General features: G+C 36.5%; 1 protein-coding gene across 8 annotated transcripts in view; it reads left to right on the forward strand.

Annotated features, from left to right (window-relative positions):
• The window catches only part of GDAP1 (ganglioside induced differentiation associated protein 1), a 46,404-nt gene extending 29,563 nt beyond the window's left edge, over positions 1-16,841 (forward strand). For all 8 annotated transcript variants that reach the window (XM_045049552.1, XM_011291346.4, XM_045049553.1 and 5 more), the window contains 4 exons: positions 8,383-8,556; positions 9,753-9,847; positions 12,540-12,654; positions 13,661-16,841. In XM_045049552.1, the coding sequence (XP_044905487.1) occupies positions 8,383-8,556; positions 9,753-9,847; positions 12,540-12,654; positions 13,661-14,043 (767 nt within the window). In that variant the 3' untranslated portion in view covers positions 14,044-16,841. The remainder of the gene's footprint in view (positions 1-8,382; positions 8,557-9,752; positions 9,848-12,539; positions 12,655-13,660) is intronic.
• Positions 16,842-20,216: the final 3,375 nt, after the last annotated feature.

Raw genomic sequence — 20,216 nt, forward strand, 5'->3', positions numbered from 1 at the left:
TGAGATCATTATCTGAGCTGAAACCAAGAGTCAAATGCTTAACTGACTGAGCCACCCAGGCACCCCTAAACCAAAGAGTGTCATGAACTGTTTCTCCTTTATAATTACTTCCTATTCTTTATATCTATATGCTGGGGACAGTACTGAAAATGGTGGCAAATTGATTTAAGACAATTTTTCTCAACCTTGAGCTTTTTGGAAATGGACAGGTCTGTTAAGTGATTTGTATTTGAGAGAAGTGGTTATAATGTGAATAAAGCAAAATCATGGTATAATAATTCTGTTTTAAATCATCAAAAGTCTCCAAAAGATACATAAATGGAAAATCATACTTAAATATCTTGTTGGCATCCTTTGAACTACTATTGCTAACCATTCTCCACTTCTTCCTCCTCTTCTTGCATTCTTTCTTCTCTAAGATATTCAGTAATATAAAATATGTTACTTTACAACATGGTAATGATGATTATTAGGCTTTCTTAAAGTGTTCGTTAGGCTTTTTCTTTTACTTTGATTGTATAAAAACAAAACTGAAATACATTCTGAGCCCTACTCAAAGAAGGGAAATATTAAATTCTTCTTCTTACTACTTATGGAATCAGAGGAGAAGGCACTGTGGGCTAAATGTTAAGATGAAAATATGGAAACTAAGGACTTTAACTCTGGCTATACCAATAGAATAAACAATCAAGGATCCTAGCTCTTAGTCTGAAGTTTTGGCTAACTTGTTGCATATCCTTGGTGACTTGACTTCTCTGTTTATCCTCTTAGATTAGGTGATAGAGCTTTATCAATTGCAGAGATAAAGCAAGTCCAATAAACTCTTACTTCACTCTTTTCTCTTTCCCAGGAGATTAGTCACTCCATTGGGAAGAGTTAAAAGAAGATTAAGGGACCCCAAACCCTTAGATATGAAGACAGCAAGAAAACAGTTATATAAATGAAGGCTAGTCTATTTAATTCTTTTTTAAATGTTTATTTATTCTGAGAGGGAGATAGAATGGGGGAGGGGCAGAGAGAAAGGGAGAGAGAGAATCCTAAGCAGGCTCCATGCTAAGTATAGAGCTTGATCTTATGAACCCCGAGATGATGACTTAAGCTGAAACCAGGAATTGGATGCTCAACTGACTGATTCACCCAGACACTCCAAATGAAAGGTAGTCTACAGATGAAGTTTATCCCAAAGTATTAAAATAAAAAATAAACATGTGTGGGTTATCACAATTATCATTAAGATAATTTATATTTGTCATTAAGAACTTACGGATATTAGGAAAAGAACCAGACAAGACAGATATTACTATCCTAATTGTCAAGGATGGGGTAAAGTGAATTCTAGCAATCCTTGCTACTTAAAGTGTGTTCCATTGACCAGCTGCATTGATATCACCTGGAACTTGTTAGAAATGCAGACTCCTAAACTCTACTGCAGATCTCTTGAATCACAATTTGCATTTTAACAAGATCCTTAAGTGATTCATATATAAAGTTTCAGAAGCACTAATGCAAATTACTGTGTGTTAATTGCTTAAGCTTTAAGCAGCACTATAAATTACTTATATATACACACATATATAATTTTATATATATCTATACACATATATAACTTTTGAGTATCTCCGTTAAAAGGAACCAGCCTAAGTTTTACATTACTGAAGAATGGCTTTAACACCGAAAAAAAAAAGAATCTATTGTGTACTGGGCATGGTTCTAGATATAACGTATCTTGGTTTAAGTAGAGCACTTCAGATTGTCTCAGAAGATACCCTTGTGGAACGAAGGACCAAATATGGCTGATAAAAGTGATGTACGTTCAAGCCACCATATTGAAGAATATTTATTTATAAATGTCTTACACATGTTGCCCATTTAGCTAAAGATTTATCCTATATAATTTTATTACATTTATTTCAATTACTGGTAGACCACGGTAAACACCATAAGGTCAGAGGCAGTGTCTGTCTCCCTAACAGCTGAATCCCCAGTTCTTCATATAGTGCTTCATATAAGCTCTTTAACAGGAGCTTAATTAATACTTCTGAATGATTAAAATGAATCATTAAAATGATTAAAATGAACTTTTGAAAATAGACGTGAGCCTGGACAGGGATCTCTACTGATGTCCTTATAGGTTTCTGTTCTCTGACTTGAGCCTAACAATTCTATAAATGACTTGAATAAGACATTGTGGAAATAAGGGATGACAAAAGCTGGGATAGTTAATGGCTAGCTTGTGAAATGTTTGTCATGGAACAATAAAAGGGAAAAATAATTAAGATGAAGTTTAACAAGACTAAATGTAGTATGTGAATTTTATTTTTAAAAATCAGCTGCATTAATGAAGGATGGGAGACATAGCTTGCTAAAAAAGTTATCAATAATTTAAGCTAATAATAAAAGGCTGGTATGATCTGAAGTTGTTTTAAAAGTATAGGTTCTATCTGGAACATGGCAAATTGTGAACTGGTCAGAATATGCAACATTTTGTTCAATTATGAGTGGAACTTAAAAGAACATTTACAACTTAGAATAATGAGTGAATTGATTTCATGAGATGTATAGTTGCCCATGGTTATAAGAGGAGACTTTAAGTGAATTTATTCACCTGAAGAATAGTCAACTGGTATCTCTTTTGCTGTTATTTGTCATACCTTATTTGCTTACCAGCTAGAAATTGTGCTAAAAATGATGGCTTGCTGACCTGTAGACATTTCTCAACATTTGTATATAATCGCTATTTACATCCTTATGCTTTTGGGATAAGTCCATTAGATAGCTAATAGTATTAGGGGAGAAATCTGGTAGCCAAGGCAATCTTTTTCAAGCCTTAGCCTAAAAATAGTTAATATCTAAATTAGATGATGGCTTTTTTTTTTTTTTTGAAAGAAGCTATGGATGTAGATATCAGTGTTATTCTTGAGGTCAGAACATGGGTTAAACAAAGAATTTAGAAGTTTTCAGTTATGGATGCTCAACCAAGGGCTGGTGAAGAACAATCTCTTTATTCTTTTAGTAGCTATTTTTTGGGGCTGTTAATTGGTGTAAGGACCTGGAATATTTCAAAGATTCCTAATCATTGGAATCTTACTAATCTAAAAAGATAGTTTCATTCTATAAACTTGAAAATAGTACCAAACCTGTCTTTACTACATGCATGTGCTATTACCACTCACTTTTACAGACTTTTTCACGTACATGACACCTATTTCTCTTTGTGCATGTAAAGAAGAGTAGATATATTAAAGCATGAAATTCATTAAACTAGGTAAGGTGTGATATGAAGCAAACTAGGAAACTCAGGAACAGTGGATATAACAATTGAATATATGCACTATTAATATAGATTTAAAAATCTGGATATTTCTAATACTGTTCATAACCTCATTCAGTGAATTTAATCTGACCTCTAGATAACTTGAAAAAATGAGTATGAAATAACTACAAAATACTACAACATTACTATTTATTATTGCCAAATGACTCAGTGGTAACTTGGAATCAAGGATCTCATTATGGTGATATCGAATTTTGGTAATATAGAACAGTTCTCTGAAGATCATATCCGATACCTTAGGTCTGTATATACATCATTTATTCTTAGGAAATGGAATTTGGTTTGGAAATAAAGTATTCTGGTATGATATTAAAATATTGTATATAAGTCTCATTAGGAAATATATTTTGTAGATAAAATCTTTGTCAATATCTATTGAATATCAACTCAGATTTTTAAAAAGAACATTAATTCTGAAGTCACTGTTACATTAAAAAGTTATTTATGTAAGGGTTTCCAATTATTTCAATTATACAATATTTTTGTATATTAATAAAAGCCTCTCATAAACAGTTGAATTACTTTATATGTATTTTAGCACATCTACTGAAATTGTAGACTAGCACAAAGGTTCTAACCAAGTGTGGAGAAAATATGTGGTAAGGAAAAGAAAATGAACCTTGTAAAACTCATGATTGTGCCAATGAAAGTGGCTTTAAAAAGTAACTTTTTCTCCCCTCTTTGATTTGTCCAATTTCAGTGGACAGTTAGGGGTGTCAAAATGCAGAGACTCTAGTTCTATATTATGTGCAAACAATAATTGGAACAAACTGTCTGATAAAGGAGTTTTGCTCCCAATTACAAATGTTTCTGTTAAAAGCCTTAAATACCAATAAAGAGAAGTTAAACATTTAAGGTATAAAGCTTATTGAAAACGAGGGTATAAATTTGTCTCTGTCTCAGCAGATCATGACTGCATATAGTGAACTTCTATAATTTGACATTATGTGTTTTTTCCTCATCTGTGTTTAGATTTGATTGTTCTCATTCCAAAGTTGTAACAGCTTTGAATTGTAGTCAGTTTGTAACCATAACTTTTGCCTCAGGTTATAACTTATTTACATTATTATATTTTTTTAATAGCCTGGTGTTTGACTAGTTGAAGGGTACAGTTTTTTTCTGCTACATGATGCATACCTTCTTATATATCGATGTCATCACAAAGTGATCTAATAACTAAAATTAAAAAATCAGCAAAGGGGTAAAGATAGAAATGAGGTCTGTTTTCATTGAACTACTAATAGTAAGAACTGAGAATTATTCAAATAGACCTAGGGGGAAGTCTTTCTTGAAAACAAGACATAATTATGCCTTCTTTGTCTGCCATCACTGGGGAACGTAGGAAATCAGAGCAGTCAATGTAGTAAAATAATGGAAGTTTAGCCTGTAAGACCCTAAATTCTTTTAAATTTTTGCTCTTGGGTAAACGATGTAATGTAATATAAACAATGTAATTTTTTTTAATGGCTCAAGGCCATGGTTATTCTACAAGGCAGTATAGGGACTTGAGAATGTGGGGAACTGTTTGTCCCTGTTAAATAGCTGCAGAACACTTGCATTGTGTCTTTTCTTTCTGGTTTTAAAAAACTATGTTTTTCTCTCGTTATCTCATATTTCTTCTTTGTGTCTACCCGTCTGTTTCTAATTTGCTGCCAAAATTTTGGTGCAATACAAGACCTGCCTTTGTCCCCTACTCAGTTCTTCTAGGAAGTCAGGTCTTCTGCCAATTTATTCAGTTATTCTTATTTTTTCTTCCAGCTTAGTCACTAATCCTGGTTTCCAGTACAGCAACCCTATTCCCTAATGCTGGAAGCTCTTTTCAATGCCTGCTTCTTAAAAGTCCCCTGATTCCTTGCCCTGCCCCTTTAGGCCTTCTATTGCTTTTGCTTTTTCGCTCCTGACTGAGGTAGAATAGCAAGAACAGTTTGTTTGTTTGTTTGTTTGTTTATTTATCTATTCATTCATTCATTCATTCATTCATTCATTCATTCATTCATTCCCTACACCCAACGTGGGCCTCAATCTCATGACCCCAAGATCAAGAGTTGCATAGCTCTAAGCTAGCCAGGTGATCCCTTTTCTTCTTCTTCTCCTTCTCCTTTTAGTGTTCTAACACAAATGCTTTATGGAAGGATTGAAAAATAAAACAGAATGAGAGAGGGAAGATCTGTATAATTAAAAGGAAATTCCCAATTGCTTTTTGAAAAACTGTTTCCAGAGGCAGTGGACACTATTGTGCTTTGGTGTTGAGGAGGACAATGACAACACATGGCAGGTGTTGCTCTGGAGGTCCTGGAAGAGAGACCCTGAGGCTGCATGAGAGCTTTGGTTCAGTGGATATTTTATGGTCTGTCTGACAAAGTGTTAGAGGAGATAGTTTTATTGTAATGGTGCCTTGAGTAGAAGAAACTTATTTTCATGGATTTAAACATTTATATTCCTTTGAGAACTCAGGCATAGGCAGATGGAACTTCCCCAGAAAGCAATTACTAGACAGTGTTTTTCCTGCTTTTATTCACTTTCCCAGAAGGAAGTGTTATGCTCTTCTGAAGACATGCCCCAGGCCTGGCACCAGAAAGTAGCCTGAGCCACTGGCCATAAATTTAACCACTTGTAAGCATTTTAAAATACTGTACCATTTTTGGTTATTAACTTGAGGTTTTTGGACCCTCAGAGCAGTGGTTCTTAAACTGTTTGGTTTCCAGACCCCTTTATCATAAAAGTTATGGAGAACACTGGAGAGCTTTAGTTTCTGTGGGCTGTATCTATCAACAGTTACCAAATTAGAAATTAAAACTGAGAAAAAATTTGAAACACGCAAATACATAAGCCCACACCTCATTAACTGTCAGAGTGATGGAGCCATCACATGTCCTGTAGCCTCTGGAAAACTCTGGTGTATCCTTGAGAGAGAATAGGAGTGAAAACCAATTAACATTGTAGTATTACTATGAAAGTAGCTTTGACCTTGTGGACCCCCTGAGAGTGTCTTGGGGAAGCCCAGGGATTCTTAGACCACGCTTTGAGAACTGTTGCCCTTAGTGGCCTATGAATAGCATTCAGGAGATTTGAGATCCTAGAGGAGAAAAATTATTATATCTTTATTTTCACTAATTTCCAACAGAAACATTACTTCCTTTCATTTCTAGTGTAGGGATAAACCACAGCAATTGATCAGGAGTGCCTGTGACTTTGTTACCAATAGAAATCACAGGTATGTTCATAGCATATCATTATTGTAGATATCTTAAAAATAACTTATGCTCATAATTACTTTGAAATTATGGTAGTTATTAGACCTGCTTCTAGATATTGTTAATGTGCTAAAAAAGGCACCCATACTAATGTTTTATAATTTAAAAATAATTTGATAAATATATTTCAATATAATCAATTTCCTTTGCAATCCTATGTCTTGTATGCACTTAAGGACATTAGGTTAAGACCTCTTTAGTATTTCAAGGGCCTGAGAAGGACTCCAGTCTGTTGTCCTCATGGAAATTTATACCATGCATTGGTTGGGATCTTAGTGATAAACTGAAATCCTCAAAGATCACCAAGGAAAGTGTGCTCTAGTTGGGTAAATTCACTGTTGACAAGCAGTATGTGGCTGACACTTCATTGTCAGTTATTCCAATGTAGATTTCAGAGTTGGACTTCCCAGCAGGGAATTAGATATTTGTCTGCTGGTTTGAGGAGTAATCCATCTTATTTTTTCTTAGAGAGTCAGAAATAGTCTGTTGGCTTAAAAAACTTGTTCCACTTGGATTATGGCATTATGAGATCTTGTCTGAAATGCTCTGCAACCAACTCTGAATTGTCAACACTTATAAATGAGTGTGGGGTGCTCAAAAGGATTCTAAATTAAATAACCCAAACTAAGAAATAAATTAATAAAATTGAGGCTGTTCTTTTTACTTGTTGGAATAAGCTTGTTGGCATTTTTCAGGGCCTGTTTCAGGGTCAAAAGTAAGAAGTGATTCTGAAGGGACATAGCCCTGATCTTTGGATCATTTGGTTCATATTTATTCTTTTTAGATAATCTGTGAATTGTGAACCCTTTAGAGATGTTACAATGATGTTATAAGACAGAGCACTGCATTAGGACTTACTGACTTTAGTTGTTGTTTTGCCTTTAATTAGCTGTGGGATCTTGGGGAGAATGCCTCAGCCTCTATGTCTCAGTGTCTTTGTTAACTGCTGCAGAGCCTCTCCAGCTCAAACATTCTATAGCAACTAGAAATTTGGGAATATGTTCATTAGTTGAAACTTACTGAACATCTACTATGAGCCAAACATTATATTAGGCACCGGGAACTCAACAGAGAACAGTACATGGTCCCTGCCTTCAAGTAGTCTAGAGTTTAACCAGCACATGAGGATTCATGCAGAACCCACTTTCTAGAGATAAAATACTAGAAATTCATGGTGAATTCTGTGAAGATTGTCAATTCACATTCACCTAGCATCAGCAGGGCCACTCTTGGTATTAATTGGAACCTCAGAAAGAGTGGTCCTTGTTTATCTTTCCATAATGGTCTTTCATTCACCTAACCAACTTCTGTCAATGGCCTAAAGTATAATGGACACTGTGATAGACCCTAGGTCATAGGCTCCCTGCCCTGAAGAAGCTCATGGGTCAAAAAGATACAAACAACTAATTAAGGTGATAAGGTTGTGAAGGTATACGTACAAGGTATTTTGCATGTACCAAGGAGGTACATTTGACCCAATCAGATATTGGTGGTTGTAGGATGTTAGGGAATGTTCCACAGAGGAGTTGGCATAAATAACTGGACCTTGAGGGTTGAGTAGCAATTTGTAAGGTAGAGAAGTGAGAGAACTGCAGTGTGATCATCGTTTGGGATCTAGCCTCGTACATCTGCCCATTTCAAATTTTGAATATCTGGGCGGGGGAGATACCATCTTTTAAATGCCTTGATATAATATTGAAAACATTGATGAGGAGATTTGGGTTTTTGATTTTGCTTTTGGATGTAACATCTCATTTGTAACTTTTTCTTCAATGTTTGTATATATGTTTTTAGAAAAAACACCCAGGTTAATGCCTGATAAAGGAAGCATGTATTATCCACGGGTACAACATTATCGAGAACTTCTTGACTCATTGCCAATGGATGCCTATACACATGGCTGCATTTTACATCCTGAGCTAACTGTGGACTCCATGATCCCAGCTTATGCAACCACAAGGATTCGCAGTATGTAATGATCTTAAAGACTTGGAATTCTGTCTCAAGTTTCTTTTAATTCGTTTTTGAGACCTGGGACTTCTCATGAAGACCTGGGCACAGGGTTGTTGAGTTTGTTGCATGGATGCTCATGTTACAGATTGATCCATGCACTAGATTAATATGTGCTTCAGCTGTTCAGCTGGACTTTTATTATCTATAGGAGCTGATTTTCCAGCTCCTAGTCTTGAGGGCCACGTTTGGATAAAACTCAGAAAAGAGGCCTGTGGAAAAGAAAAGAACATAACATGTTCTAACAGACATGTGGACTAAGAATCATGAAATCTGGAAACTGCAGGGGATTAAGGGGAACTGAGTTCACATTTCTTGTCCTTAATTCTTGTTTCATTACGTGAGGGAGCCAGACTGCAGGCTGTGTAACCATTATTCTACCTCTAAATTCAATGATTTGGGATTGATTTGAGTTGTGATAACCAGCTCTCTCCTTTTCTGAGGACAGAGTATGGTCAGTGCATGGGATAGGAAAGTAAGGGAAGGTGGCTGTGGTCGGACTCTGGGGATGTTTGACTAGAAACACTCAAATGCAGATCTTCTAATTCCAGAAACTACATTCTTTCCATTACATCATATCTCAGCTTTATAATTCTTTTAATGTTACTTTTCTTTCGTTTTGTACTTTTCCACCTTTTTCTCCTCTTCTTTCCCCGTCCTCCTTTTCCTCTTCCCACTTTACCATCTTGTTCCTCCTCCTTCCCTACATAAATACTCATTATATGATTTGAAGCAAGTGTTCTGACTATAATTCCATCATTTAGAGTTAATATTTTTTCAATTGAGTCTTTTGCCTTCCCTTCATATGGAAATCCATTATAGAAAACTTGAAAGGTATTGAAAGAGAGAACAACTACTGAGCACTGAGCACTTCTAATGTGCTGGCCTTGCTCTGAGTGCTTTCCTGGGTGTCTCACATTTAATCCTTAGCCTATGCAGCAGATACTCTGAGAAGCATTTGAGAAAACTGAAATTAAAACTGAACATTTTCTTGCATTTGAGAAAACTGAGGCACAGAGAGGGTAAGGCCATGGCAGAGGGAGGGGGTGAATCCCAGAGCTCATGTTCTTACCATGGAGTTTCCCAGTTTCTCCTTGTTTCTTGTGTAGAAGGGAGGAAATAACTTACTATTTCAAAAATGATTTTGTTCTCAGGCCAAATTGGTAACACAGAATCTGAACTGAAAAAACTTGCTGAAGAAAACCCGGATTTACAAGAGGCATACATTGCAAAACAGAAGCGACTTAAAGTGAGTAAGGCAGGCTGTCCTCAATTGACATCCACTGTTTGTATTAAATGTTCCACTTTTGGTAAAGTATCACTATTTCTAGAACATCTTCACCTAAATATTGCAGGTCACCAGTGCATGTTACCTTTGGCTTATGCTCTGCTTTTAGAAAGAAGTTTTCTTGGTTAGATTTGATATTCAAACCTAATGACGGTTGCCTATAAAAAGGCAGGTATTGCCCATGCTGGTTGCCAAGGAAAGTTATAAAACGTAAAAAGCAAGTTCATAATGTGTACTGGGAATCTGTCACTTCAGGTATTCCACTTAGCTAGACCTTTGACTTTTGTTTTTTAATACCAATAAGGCAATTGGCAAGCTTATTCTATATATACTCCCCTCCCTCATTTTTTTTTCTTTTTATCTTTCACCCATTTCTTCCTCCTCTAACCTCCACCTCTGGCAACCATCAATCTGTTCTCTGTCTCTGTGAGCTTGGTGTTTTGTCTTGTTGTTGTTGCTTTTAGATATCACATATAAGAGAGATCCCACAGTATTTGTCTTTCTCTGTCTGACCTATTTTACTTAGCATAATGCCCTTGAGGTCCATTTATGTTATTGAAAATGGCAAAATTTCACTTTTTTATGCTTGAATAATACTGCATTGTGTGTATATACCACATCTATTCATTCATCCATGGATGGACACTTAGGTTGTTTCCATATCTTGGATATTGTAAATGAAGTTGCAAAGAACCTGGGGTGCATACATCTTTTCAAGTTAGTGTTTTCATTTTTTTTTTTTTTTTTGGATAAATACCCAGAAGTAGAATTGCTGGATCACCTGGTGGTTCTGTTTTTAATTTTTTGAGGAACCTCTATTTTGTTTTCCATAATGGCTGTACCAGTTTACATTCCCACCACTTATCACTTGCCTTTTTGATAATAGCCATTCTAATGGGTGTGAGGTGATATCTTGTGGTTTTGATTTGCATTTCCCTGATAATTAGTGATGTTGAGCATCTTTTTATGTACCTGTTGGCCATCTGTATGTCTTCTTTGGAAAAGTGTCTGTTCAGATCCTCTGCACGTTTTAAAATAAGATTTTTTTTTTTTGTTATCGTGTTTAGGAGTTCTTTATATATTTTGCACGTTAGCCCTTATCATACATGTAATTTGCAAGTATTTTCTCCCACTTAATAGTCTGCCTTTTCATTTTATTGATGGTTTTTTCTGTTGTGCAGAAACTTTTTAGTTAGATGCTGTCCCACTTGTTTACTTTTGCTTTTGTGGCTTTTGTTTTTGGTGTCAGATTCATAAAATTATTGCCAAGACCTATGTCAAGGAGTTTACCACCTATGTTTCCTTCTAGGAGCTTTCTAGTTTTAAGTGTTATGTTCAAGGCTTTAATCCATTTTCAGTTAATCCATTTTGACTTGTCTGCCTCCTAAGGAGGCCGTGGGCTTTGATTCATCAGTTACAGTTAGCCTTTCTCTCTCTAGTGATTCTTTCCTCATGGTCCAAGAACACATGCACACTTCTCGCACATTAAAAATGTAGCCAACATCAACACTCTTCGCCCTCCTCAACCTCCCATCTTCCGTCATCTTATCTTAGCTAAGGGAGCTTCTCAAAGGAAATGACTTCATACACAGCACCCGTTACTTTCCACTCTTTGAAAGAAGAGATAGAATTTTTTTGATAGAATTATCTTTGCCTTTATTTTTAATGAAATTTATTGTCAAATTGGTTTCCATACAACACCCAGTGCTCATCCCAACAATTGCCCTCCTCAATGCCCACCATCCACTTCCCCTTCCCTACCACCCCCCATCAACCCTCAGTTTATTCTTTTTTAAGAGTCTCTTATGGCTTGCCTAAGGTTTTTTTTTTTTTTCCTTCCCCTCCCCCATGGTCTTCTGTTAAGTTTTCAGGATCTACCTAAGACTGAAACCATATGGTATCTGTCTTTCTCTGTATGACTTATTTCACTTAGCATAACACCCTCCAGTTTCATCCACGTTGCTACAAAAGGCCATATTTCATTCTCTCTCATTGCCGTATAGTATTCCATTGTATATATAAACCACAATTTCTTTATCCATTCATCAGTTGATGGACATTTAGGCTTTTTCCACAATTTGGTTATTGTTGAGAGTGCTGCTATAAACGTTGGGGTACAAGTGCCCCTATGCATCAGCACTCCTGTATCCCTTGGGTAAATTTTAGCAGTGCTATTGCTGGGTCATAGGGTAGATCTAGTTTTAATTTTTTGAGGAACCTCCACACTGTTTTCCAGAGTGGCTGCACCAGTTTGCATTCCCACCAAAAGTGCAAGAGTTCCCGTTTCTCAGGAACCCCCTCTTCCTTAATTCTCTGCATTCCTCGTGTCTGACCCTTCAGTCCTTCATTCCTCGAAAGCTGCTGAAGTTCCATTCATTAGTTGGGGTTGAGAGGAGTCCCTTTGTGCCCCTCATATTCCTTGCCATTTCTGGTCCCACAGGGGTTGCCAGTGAGCATTGGATCTGGCCCATGGAGTATTCTCCAAGCCAGAGTATTTTCCCTCAAGTTTGCTTTTGCTTTAACATTATTCTGTATCTTCTCATTGTCTCGAATAAATAGACTCCAGCTCTGGAAGAGTTTATATCTGCTTTGCTCTATATTGATTGTTTTTTTGCAGGCATCAATAACCTCTTTTGTTATTTTTGCTAATTAGTCAAAGCTGCTTGACCATGACAATGTCAAATATTTGAAGAAAATTCTTGATGAATTGGAGAAAGTCTTGGATCAGGTTGAAACTGAGTTGCAAAGAAGAAATGAAGAAACTCCAGGTAGGTTCTCATTTGTGGTTTTTTTTTTTTCCTCTTTTGCTGGACACCAGGCTATTTATGGGAATATTTTTAGATTTTGCCAAAAACATCCTGTAATCTGTTTTTATTATTTTTATTCATGGGCAGTTTAAATTATCATGGCAACAATAATACTGAACTCAGCAAAACCCAGGCAACTCATGGTATCCCAGTCTGTGTATATGTGAAATGTGACTGGTGGAGGATTTTTCCGCACAATTTGAAGTTATAGCTGGGAGATTCCTACTTAGCCCATTTCACACATTTGTAATTACAGTAGTTCATTTGGTTGAATAACCTGAGTAGTTGCTTGAATGGTCCCTCTAGTTTTTTTTCTGGGCAGGGACAGTACTTCCAATCTGGAGTATAAAACAGGTCCTGGCCTGTGTATATCTGCAGGTTGGCTGGTGAGCATCCGTGCATTGTACTTTGGGGCCTAAGTGCATCACCAAGCCATTGCCCAGATACATGCACATGGACCATTTGTGCCATTCTAATTGGCAACAAAGTTGAAGACCATGTTATGTGAAAGTTGCTTCCCAATACGAACTTCTGCTTTATATAAGTAACTAGGAGCCGCAGTCACTTGAGTGACATTTCAGGCCCAATTTTATGGGTGTTTCTAAAGCTTATCTGCTGTTTTCCTAAACCAGGAAGAAAGATCTGTTGACTCCTCTGGGTTGGAGGCTCTCACTTCCTCAGAATCCTTTTGAAAATGAAAGGCTTTGAGCTCAAATGGCTCTAATTTGACCCAGGGATGTAGGTGACTGACAGATATCAAGCAAATTTCCCTTAGCTTGGGATACATTGGCATGGGCTTTGTTTTAGGATACAATTACTTGCTGAGTTTGATTGTCAAGAAAACGTACCATGGCCTTCATCGTTTGCTGTACTCACACTTGCCCTCAAGACCGAGATAAAAGATGCCAGCCAGAGTCTCTTTGTACAGCACTTGCCCCTAACTCTCCGTGTCCCTTTCTCTGATTAGAAGAGGGCCGCCAGCCTTGGCTCTGCGGAGAATCCTTCACCCTGGCAGACGTTTCACTCGCTGTCACATTGCATCGGCTGAAGTTCCTGGGGTTTGCAAGGAGAAACTGGGGAAATGGAAAGCGACCAAACTTGGAAACCTATTATGAACGTGTCTTGAAGAGAAAAACATTTAACAAGGTTTTAGGACATGTCAACAATATATTAATCTCTGCAGTGCTGCCAACAGCGTTCCGGGTGGCCAAGAAAAGGGCCCCAAAAGTTCTTGGCACCACCCTTGTGGTTGGTTTGCTCGCAGGAATGGGATATTTTGCTTTTATGCTTTTCAGAAAGAGACTTGGCAGCATGATATTAGCACTTAGACCCAGACCAAATTATTTCTAGGCTTGTAGGGATCTCATGGTGGCAACTCATCCAGCTATTCAACTAGACCCTTGTCCACTCTTCCAGGCCCAGTGGAGAATGACCCTGGGCAATTAGTAAAAAGCATAATTTACTTTACTCTTTGGATAGTTTATGTGGGGAGAGGAGATAATGAAAGTGTTTTTGTGGGCTGGTAACTTTGAGGTCACTTGTTTGAAAACCTGAACTAATCCATCCTTAAAATGTGCAAGGTCAAGATAATGTAAATGTGACAGAGAATCAGACCTTCAACTCAAAATGTCAGTTCAAGTTCTGAATTATTTTGGGGGAGAAGGTTCTTACTATAAGCAGACAGTAATAGCCTGTGATTGCCCATAGCTGTTCATTTGAGACTATCTGGATGTGCTGAGTGTTGAGTAGTTAGCAACATTTTCCTGGAAATTCAGAGGTCACCTTTGTTTTAAACCAGTTCAGATAGTGGCAGGGGCACAGCAGCACGTCATATGATCACTGTTAGCTTCAGGCAGAAATAAGTAACACAAAGGGAACAGGGAGAAGGACAAGAGGGAAAATGAAGTCTGTATAGTGAAGAGCGGTAGAAGGCAACTGCCAGGTGCCTCCAACACAATTCATGGCTGCCTGTCCCCTTAGTAAACATTACATTTGACTACTTGTGGCCATTGCCCACATATCTTCCTGTAATTGAGAAACTTGGGAAGAGACTAGGGAGTTACTGGGGGAGTGGACTGGAGAAAACCCTGGGCTTTACACTCAGAGCTCCTCATCTGACCTTAGTATTAATTTTAAATGCATATGAATCACATTCATTATTTTAATAAGATTAACCGCTGTGTACTTGGGTGCGAAATGCCTACTGGAACATTTCTGCTTAGCATTTACATGATATAAAATGGCTCCTTTCTTTTCCTCATAGTTCCCTAATTGGATGCTGCCTGAGAAATATCACTCCTATGAACCGTTTTCTCTAGTCACTGGGGGTCCTGGCTTCTACAGCCTCTTTTAGCACACAAGTGGGAGTCAGGTGAAGGTCCCTGCTAATCCCTAGCATGGCACGTGGCTAGGTAGTAGGTGTTTGAATGATCTGGGAGCACTAAATATGCTTATTCTGATTTTGAAGAAGCTGGTGTGTTAAAAAACTGTTGTCTAGGCCTTGCATCTGTTTATTGTTATTAGCAGGGCCTTAAAAGGTTAAAGAGAAAGAAAAAGAGAGAAAGAGAAAAGTGTAGTCTTAGCCCATTAGGGGAAATGAAATAAGCCAATAGTGATGTCCACTTGTATTCTTCATGTGTGTCTAGGCATTTCAGGGGTACCTCAGTCCATCTGGAAGGGATAATCCCAGTGTGTCCCATGAACAACTATGGAATCATACAGTTTGTGCTTAGGAAAAATTTTTCATGGTGACAGCAAGATACAGTTTCCCTGGCATTGCCCTGAAAGGAATTGGGGGGATAGTTTTAGGTCTCTGGCAGGAAGTATGTATAGAGAATGATGAGCTAAGGTTCAAGAAAATAACAAAAGCTTGGATTGCCGCAGGCTGGCTCTGCAAAATAGCCAAAGAATGTACTGACTTTTTTTATTAATAGGAAACAAACTTAGGAAACAATGACTTTTGATGGTAAAATGAGTCTATAATTCCATTTCATGATTCAGTTGTTTTTAGAAAATCTTGAGGAAATGGATGTTCCTTGTTTACAAAAATTGATAACATCTCAGTGTAAACTTAATCCAATAACGAACAGACTGGCGGCTTTTAGAATGTCTTAATTTTGCCCCTCCTGTGCACTGTCATATAAAGTAGTTGGATTTGTTTGTTGCTGGGACATTCCAATCCCTATGTTCATAAAAGAGCCACAAAACTGATTATTCAGTAGTTTATAGTGTTTCAGAGACCTTTATATCACTCTGCGAGAAGCAAGAATTCAGACATGAAGAAGACAAAGTTGGATTTTTACAAAAATCTACAAAGGGTATTTACCTATGTAAAAGTTGTTGATCAAGAATAAAGATTAGAAGCCCAGTGCTGGCTTTTCCTTAAATTTACTGAATCAGAGAAAGTCTACTGGGAAGTATAATTTTCTGATACGGTTTCATTGGAAATATGCTTGTGTCAATATTAAAGATGATGCATCATGGTGATTTCACTTGTTTCATGCATACCCATGGGTTTAGACTTATAAAATGTTAGGGGACATAATGACCACTAGATGCCACTGTTCACACAGTAGTCTGAGATCGGGCATTCTTTAGGTTCAGCAAACCTAAAATTGCTCAAGTGAAGATAAACATTAATGACCTTAGTTTCTGAAATGAGGGCATCTTCATCAGATCATTCATCTGTACAAAAGCTTGAGGCACATGTAGTATTGATTTCTAATGCTTTAGAAGGGATAACAGTACCACACAATGTCAAACTAAAGAGCTAAACATATACTATTAGCAAAATAAGCACTTTTATCTATTTTGTTTCAAGATCATTGGTGACTGGCCAGTGTGCTCCTCAGTTTCCAAAGTTTGTGTAAATATTATAATTATAAAAATGTCTGAGGTACTAAATTTAGGTTGGCTGTGTATGTCTTAATACATAAATACTATTTTATTGTTATTGCAATTATATGCCTTTTGAATCTGTTTTCCTTAATTGCAGATAGTTATAAATGCTTGCTTGATTTTTAGTTATTATTGATATTAACACCAGAGTTGTAGATATTTTGGTGTTGTTTAATGTAATAGATCAAGATACTATTCTACTTGTAAGATCAATAAAAGTAATTGGATAATCAATATGAACTATAAAAGTACCAATTTTGTAATCTTTTTTGAGAAAACAGATTTATTGGGGCACCTGGGTGACTCAGTTGATTGAGTGTCCAACTTCGGCTTATGATCTCAGGGTTTGTGGGTTTGAGCCCTGCATTGGGCTCTCTGCTGTCAGTGTGGAGCCACTTTGGATCCTCTGTCCCCCTCTTTCTCTGCACCTGCCCCTCTCATGCTTGCTCGCTTTCTCAAAAAACAACAAAAAAACCCCGATTTATTTTCATTTAAAATCAAAGTATACTGTGCTAATTGGAAGGAGTAAAATAAGCAGAAATTAGGTATTCAATATATTTAGCTTACAAGATGACATATTTTCCTTATAACAATTATTGACTCATGATTTATTTAAATACACAATTTTATCATTAAAATGAGTGTCAGCTTAAAGAATAACATATTGCTGTTGACCATTAAAGAGATTATTTGGCAGCTACCTAATGGGATAGGCATGAAAATGATAAATACCAAGAGAATATTGTTTTTTCAAAATAGTTTTGTTATATTTTTACTGGGTTTCAAAGATTACTTTTATGATATTTATGTATATTTTTGATAGAGCTCTTTTATTGAGTTATGGGTTATGGATATTCAAATTACCATCCATATTTCTAGCCTTGCAAAGCTTAACCATTATTCTAATCATCAAGAGAAACTGAATACTACTTTTATTTTACAATGAACAATTGTAAAATATTGACTTTATTTTCCCTGAATTTGCTAGCAAATCAAAAAGCAACAATATTGACTACCCATGGAATGGCAAATGATGTCATATGCTCAGAAAAGGAAAAGACACCATGGTATGGACACAAAAGTCAAATTAATGCAATGAGTGAATTGATATTTAGTCATAACCTTCATATTGTTTATGCCAAATATTTGGCTCATTTATATTGTTATTCTCTATGTATTCATATCAGAATGTTTTGATTTTCTAATTCACCACACTTGTGGTAACCCAACACTAGATAGGGTTCCAAACCAAGTAAGGAAGTATAATTTCTAGAGTGAGGATAATAGTTTTAATTGTGTATGACATTGTGAAAATGGATAGGGGAGAGAAAGAGAACTCACTTCATGGATTAGAAGGGTAGTGCATTGATGAAAGAAATATCTTAGATTACTTGCATTTGAGTTGAGCCCTGGATTTTGTCTTAGGAGAGAGGAAGGACTGACATGGGTCAAAAGCAGCAGGGTAGAGCAGGCTCTGAGGTATATGATGACAAGAACATGTGGAGCTTGAGACAAAACATACTTATGATGGGCCCTGATCTACTCTGATTCCACTAGGCAGTGTATCTCATCCAGAAAACCTCATCATAAAGCTCCTTTGGGAAGGTTAGAATTTTTTTTTCAGCATTTTACTGTACTCATTATTTACACATTGACTCCTTGATTACAAGGTGCTGTCTTTAAATTCCCTTATTAAGAGAAACCAATAGTATGGATGAAAATATAAAGATGTTAATGAAATGTAATGCAAAGGGTCAGGTTTCCATGCTAACAGAAATATTCACATCCATGTATATAAGTTAATTCCTAATCAATCAGATAGGTAAATTTTCAGGCATGTGGCTAGTACATATACCTTTTTGTATCATCAGATTAAGGTATCTTTTGAATTTAAGAATCTGATATTCAACAAAGTCACAAACATCAAATATACATAATAAAAATATAATGATGATATACTTTTAGTGATTCCATTTATTAAGGTCAGTGAACAAAAAAAGTAAAGATTTACATTGAAAAATTGATATGAACTAAAAATGATTAGCATTAAAAGCAGAGATGGCTATGTTGTAAAAATGACTGCAGATTGTGCTCATTTCTTTGCAATGTGATGTTACAGATCATCTTGTCAGAAATACCATCCTCAGAGCATGACTCTAGTAGGCTCACCAGAAACCAGAGATACTAGACATCAAGTAGTGATGAAAGTCACTAGAGGTCCTTGTTAATACCTTGTTAATCCTCCAGGCAGAAGTAAAGACTATTCCCTCAAGTAAGTTAGAAGAAAGTTTTTCAACCTTGTCACTACTGATATTGTGGGCCAGGTAATTTTGGTTGTATAGATCTGCTTTGTGTGTTTGAGGGTGTTTAGCAGCATCCCCAGCCTCTACCTACTAAATGTCAGTAGCTCCCCATCGATTCCCTGTTTTGACAACTAAAATCATCTTCAGGTATTACCAAATGTCACCTGGGGAGAAAATCATCTTTAGTTGAACACCTCTACTCTACATTTATCCTAACAAAGCCTAAAACTAACCCCCAACAAGATCTTCAGAGGAGATAGACATTGGAGGTTGGATTTTGCCAAGTTAGAGTGCTTGGGAAATGTCTTGGATTTCCACATATCCTCCATATCAAAGCATAAAACCAAACCTACACATTTAAAGGTTATTAGCTAGTAATTGAACTGCCTACCAGAACAAGAATCAATACCCTTCAGAGAGGATAACAGAATCCAGAATCTCTGTAAGAGGTCACTATCAATGTCCAGTACGCAATTAAAAAAATTACCAGACATGCAAAGATACAGGAAAGTAGGATCCATAGTCAATTAGAAAAGGAGCAGTACACAGAAGCAGAATGTGGTATGACTCAAATGTTGGACTTCGCAAACACTTGAAAGCAACTAAAAGATAACATATATTCATAGAATTAAAATGTAGTTTGATTGAGCCAACAGATTAGGCATCTCAGTAGAGAAATGAAAACCATAAAAAAGAACCAAATGGAAATTCTTAAACAGGAAAGTACTGTAACTAAAGTGAAAAAATTCACTGGATAGGCTTCACAGCAGATGGGAGAAGGTAAAGGAAAGAGAGGAGCAGAACCTGAGGCTCACATGAATAATATCAACTTGTTTAATATATATGTTATAGGAGTGCTAGAAAGAAAGAATTTGTGGAAACAAATATATAACTAAATACCAAATTTTCCCGAATTTGATGGAAAATGTTGACTTGCAAATACAAGAAAATTGCTGAATTCAATGAAAAATACTCAGAAAGCTGCACTTAAGCATATCATGGTCAGACTGTTGAAAATAACCAGAGGGAAAAAGTCACATAACACTAAAGTGAACAATAAAAATATTTCCTGAGTTCTCGTCAGAAACAGTGCACTTCACAAGACAATGGAAATGTCTGTAAAATGCTGATGGGGAAAAAATCCTCAAAATTCTATATCTGGAGAAAATACCCCTTAAAAATGGAGTGAAATAAAGACATTTTCCTGATAGATGCAAACACAGTAATAAATTGGATCTGGCAGAAATGCAAAACAAAACATGTTAAAAGCATTCTTTAGACTGATAGAGGAATCGTACCATATGGAAAATCAAATCTAAAGAA

This window comes from Felis catus, chromosome F2, assembly GCF_018350175.1.
Source record: "Felis catus isolate Fca126 chromosome F2, F.catus_Fca126_mat1.0, whole genome shotgun sequence".
Lineage (NCBI taxonomy): Eukaryota > Metazoa > Chordata > Mammalia > Carnivora > Felidae > Felis > Felis catus.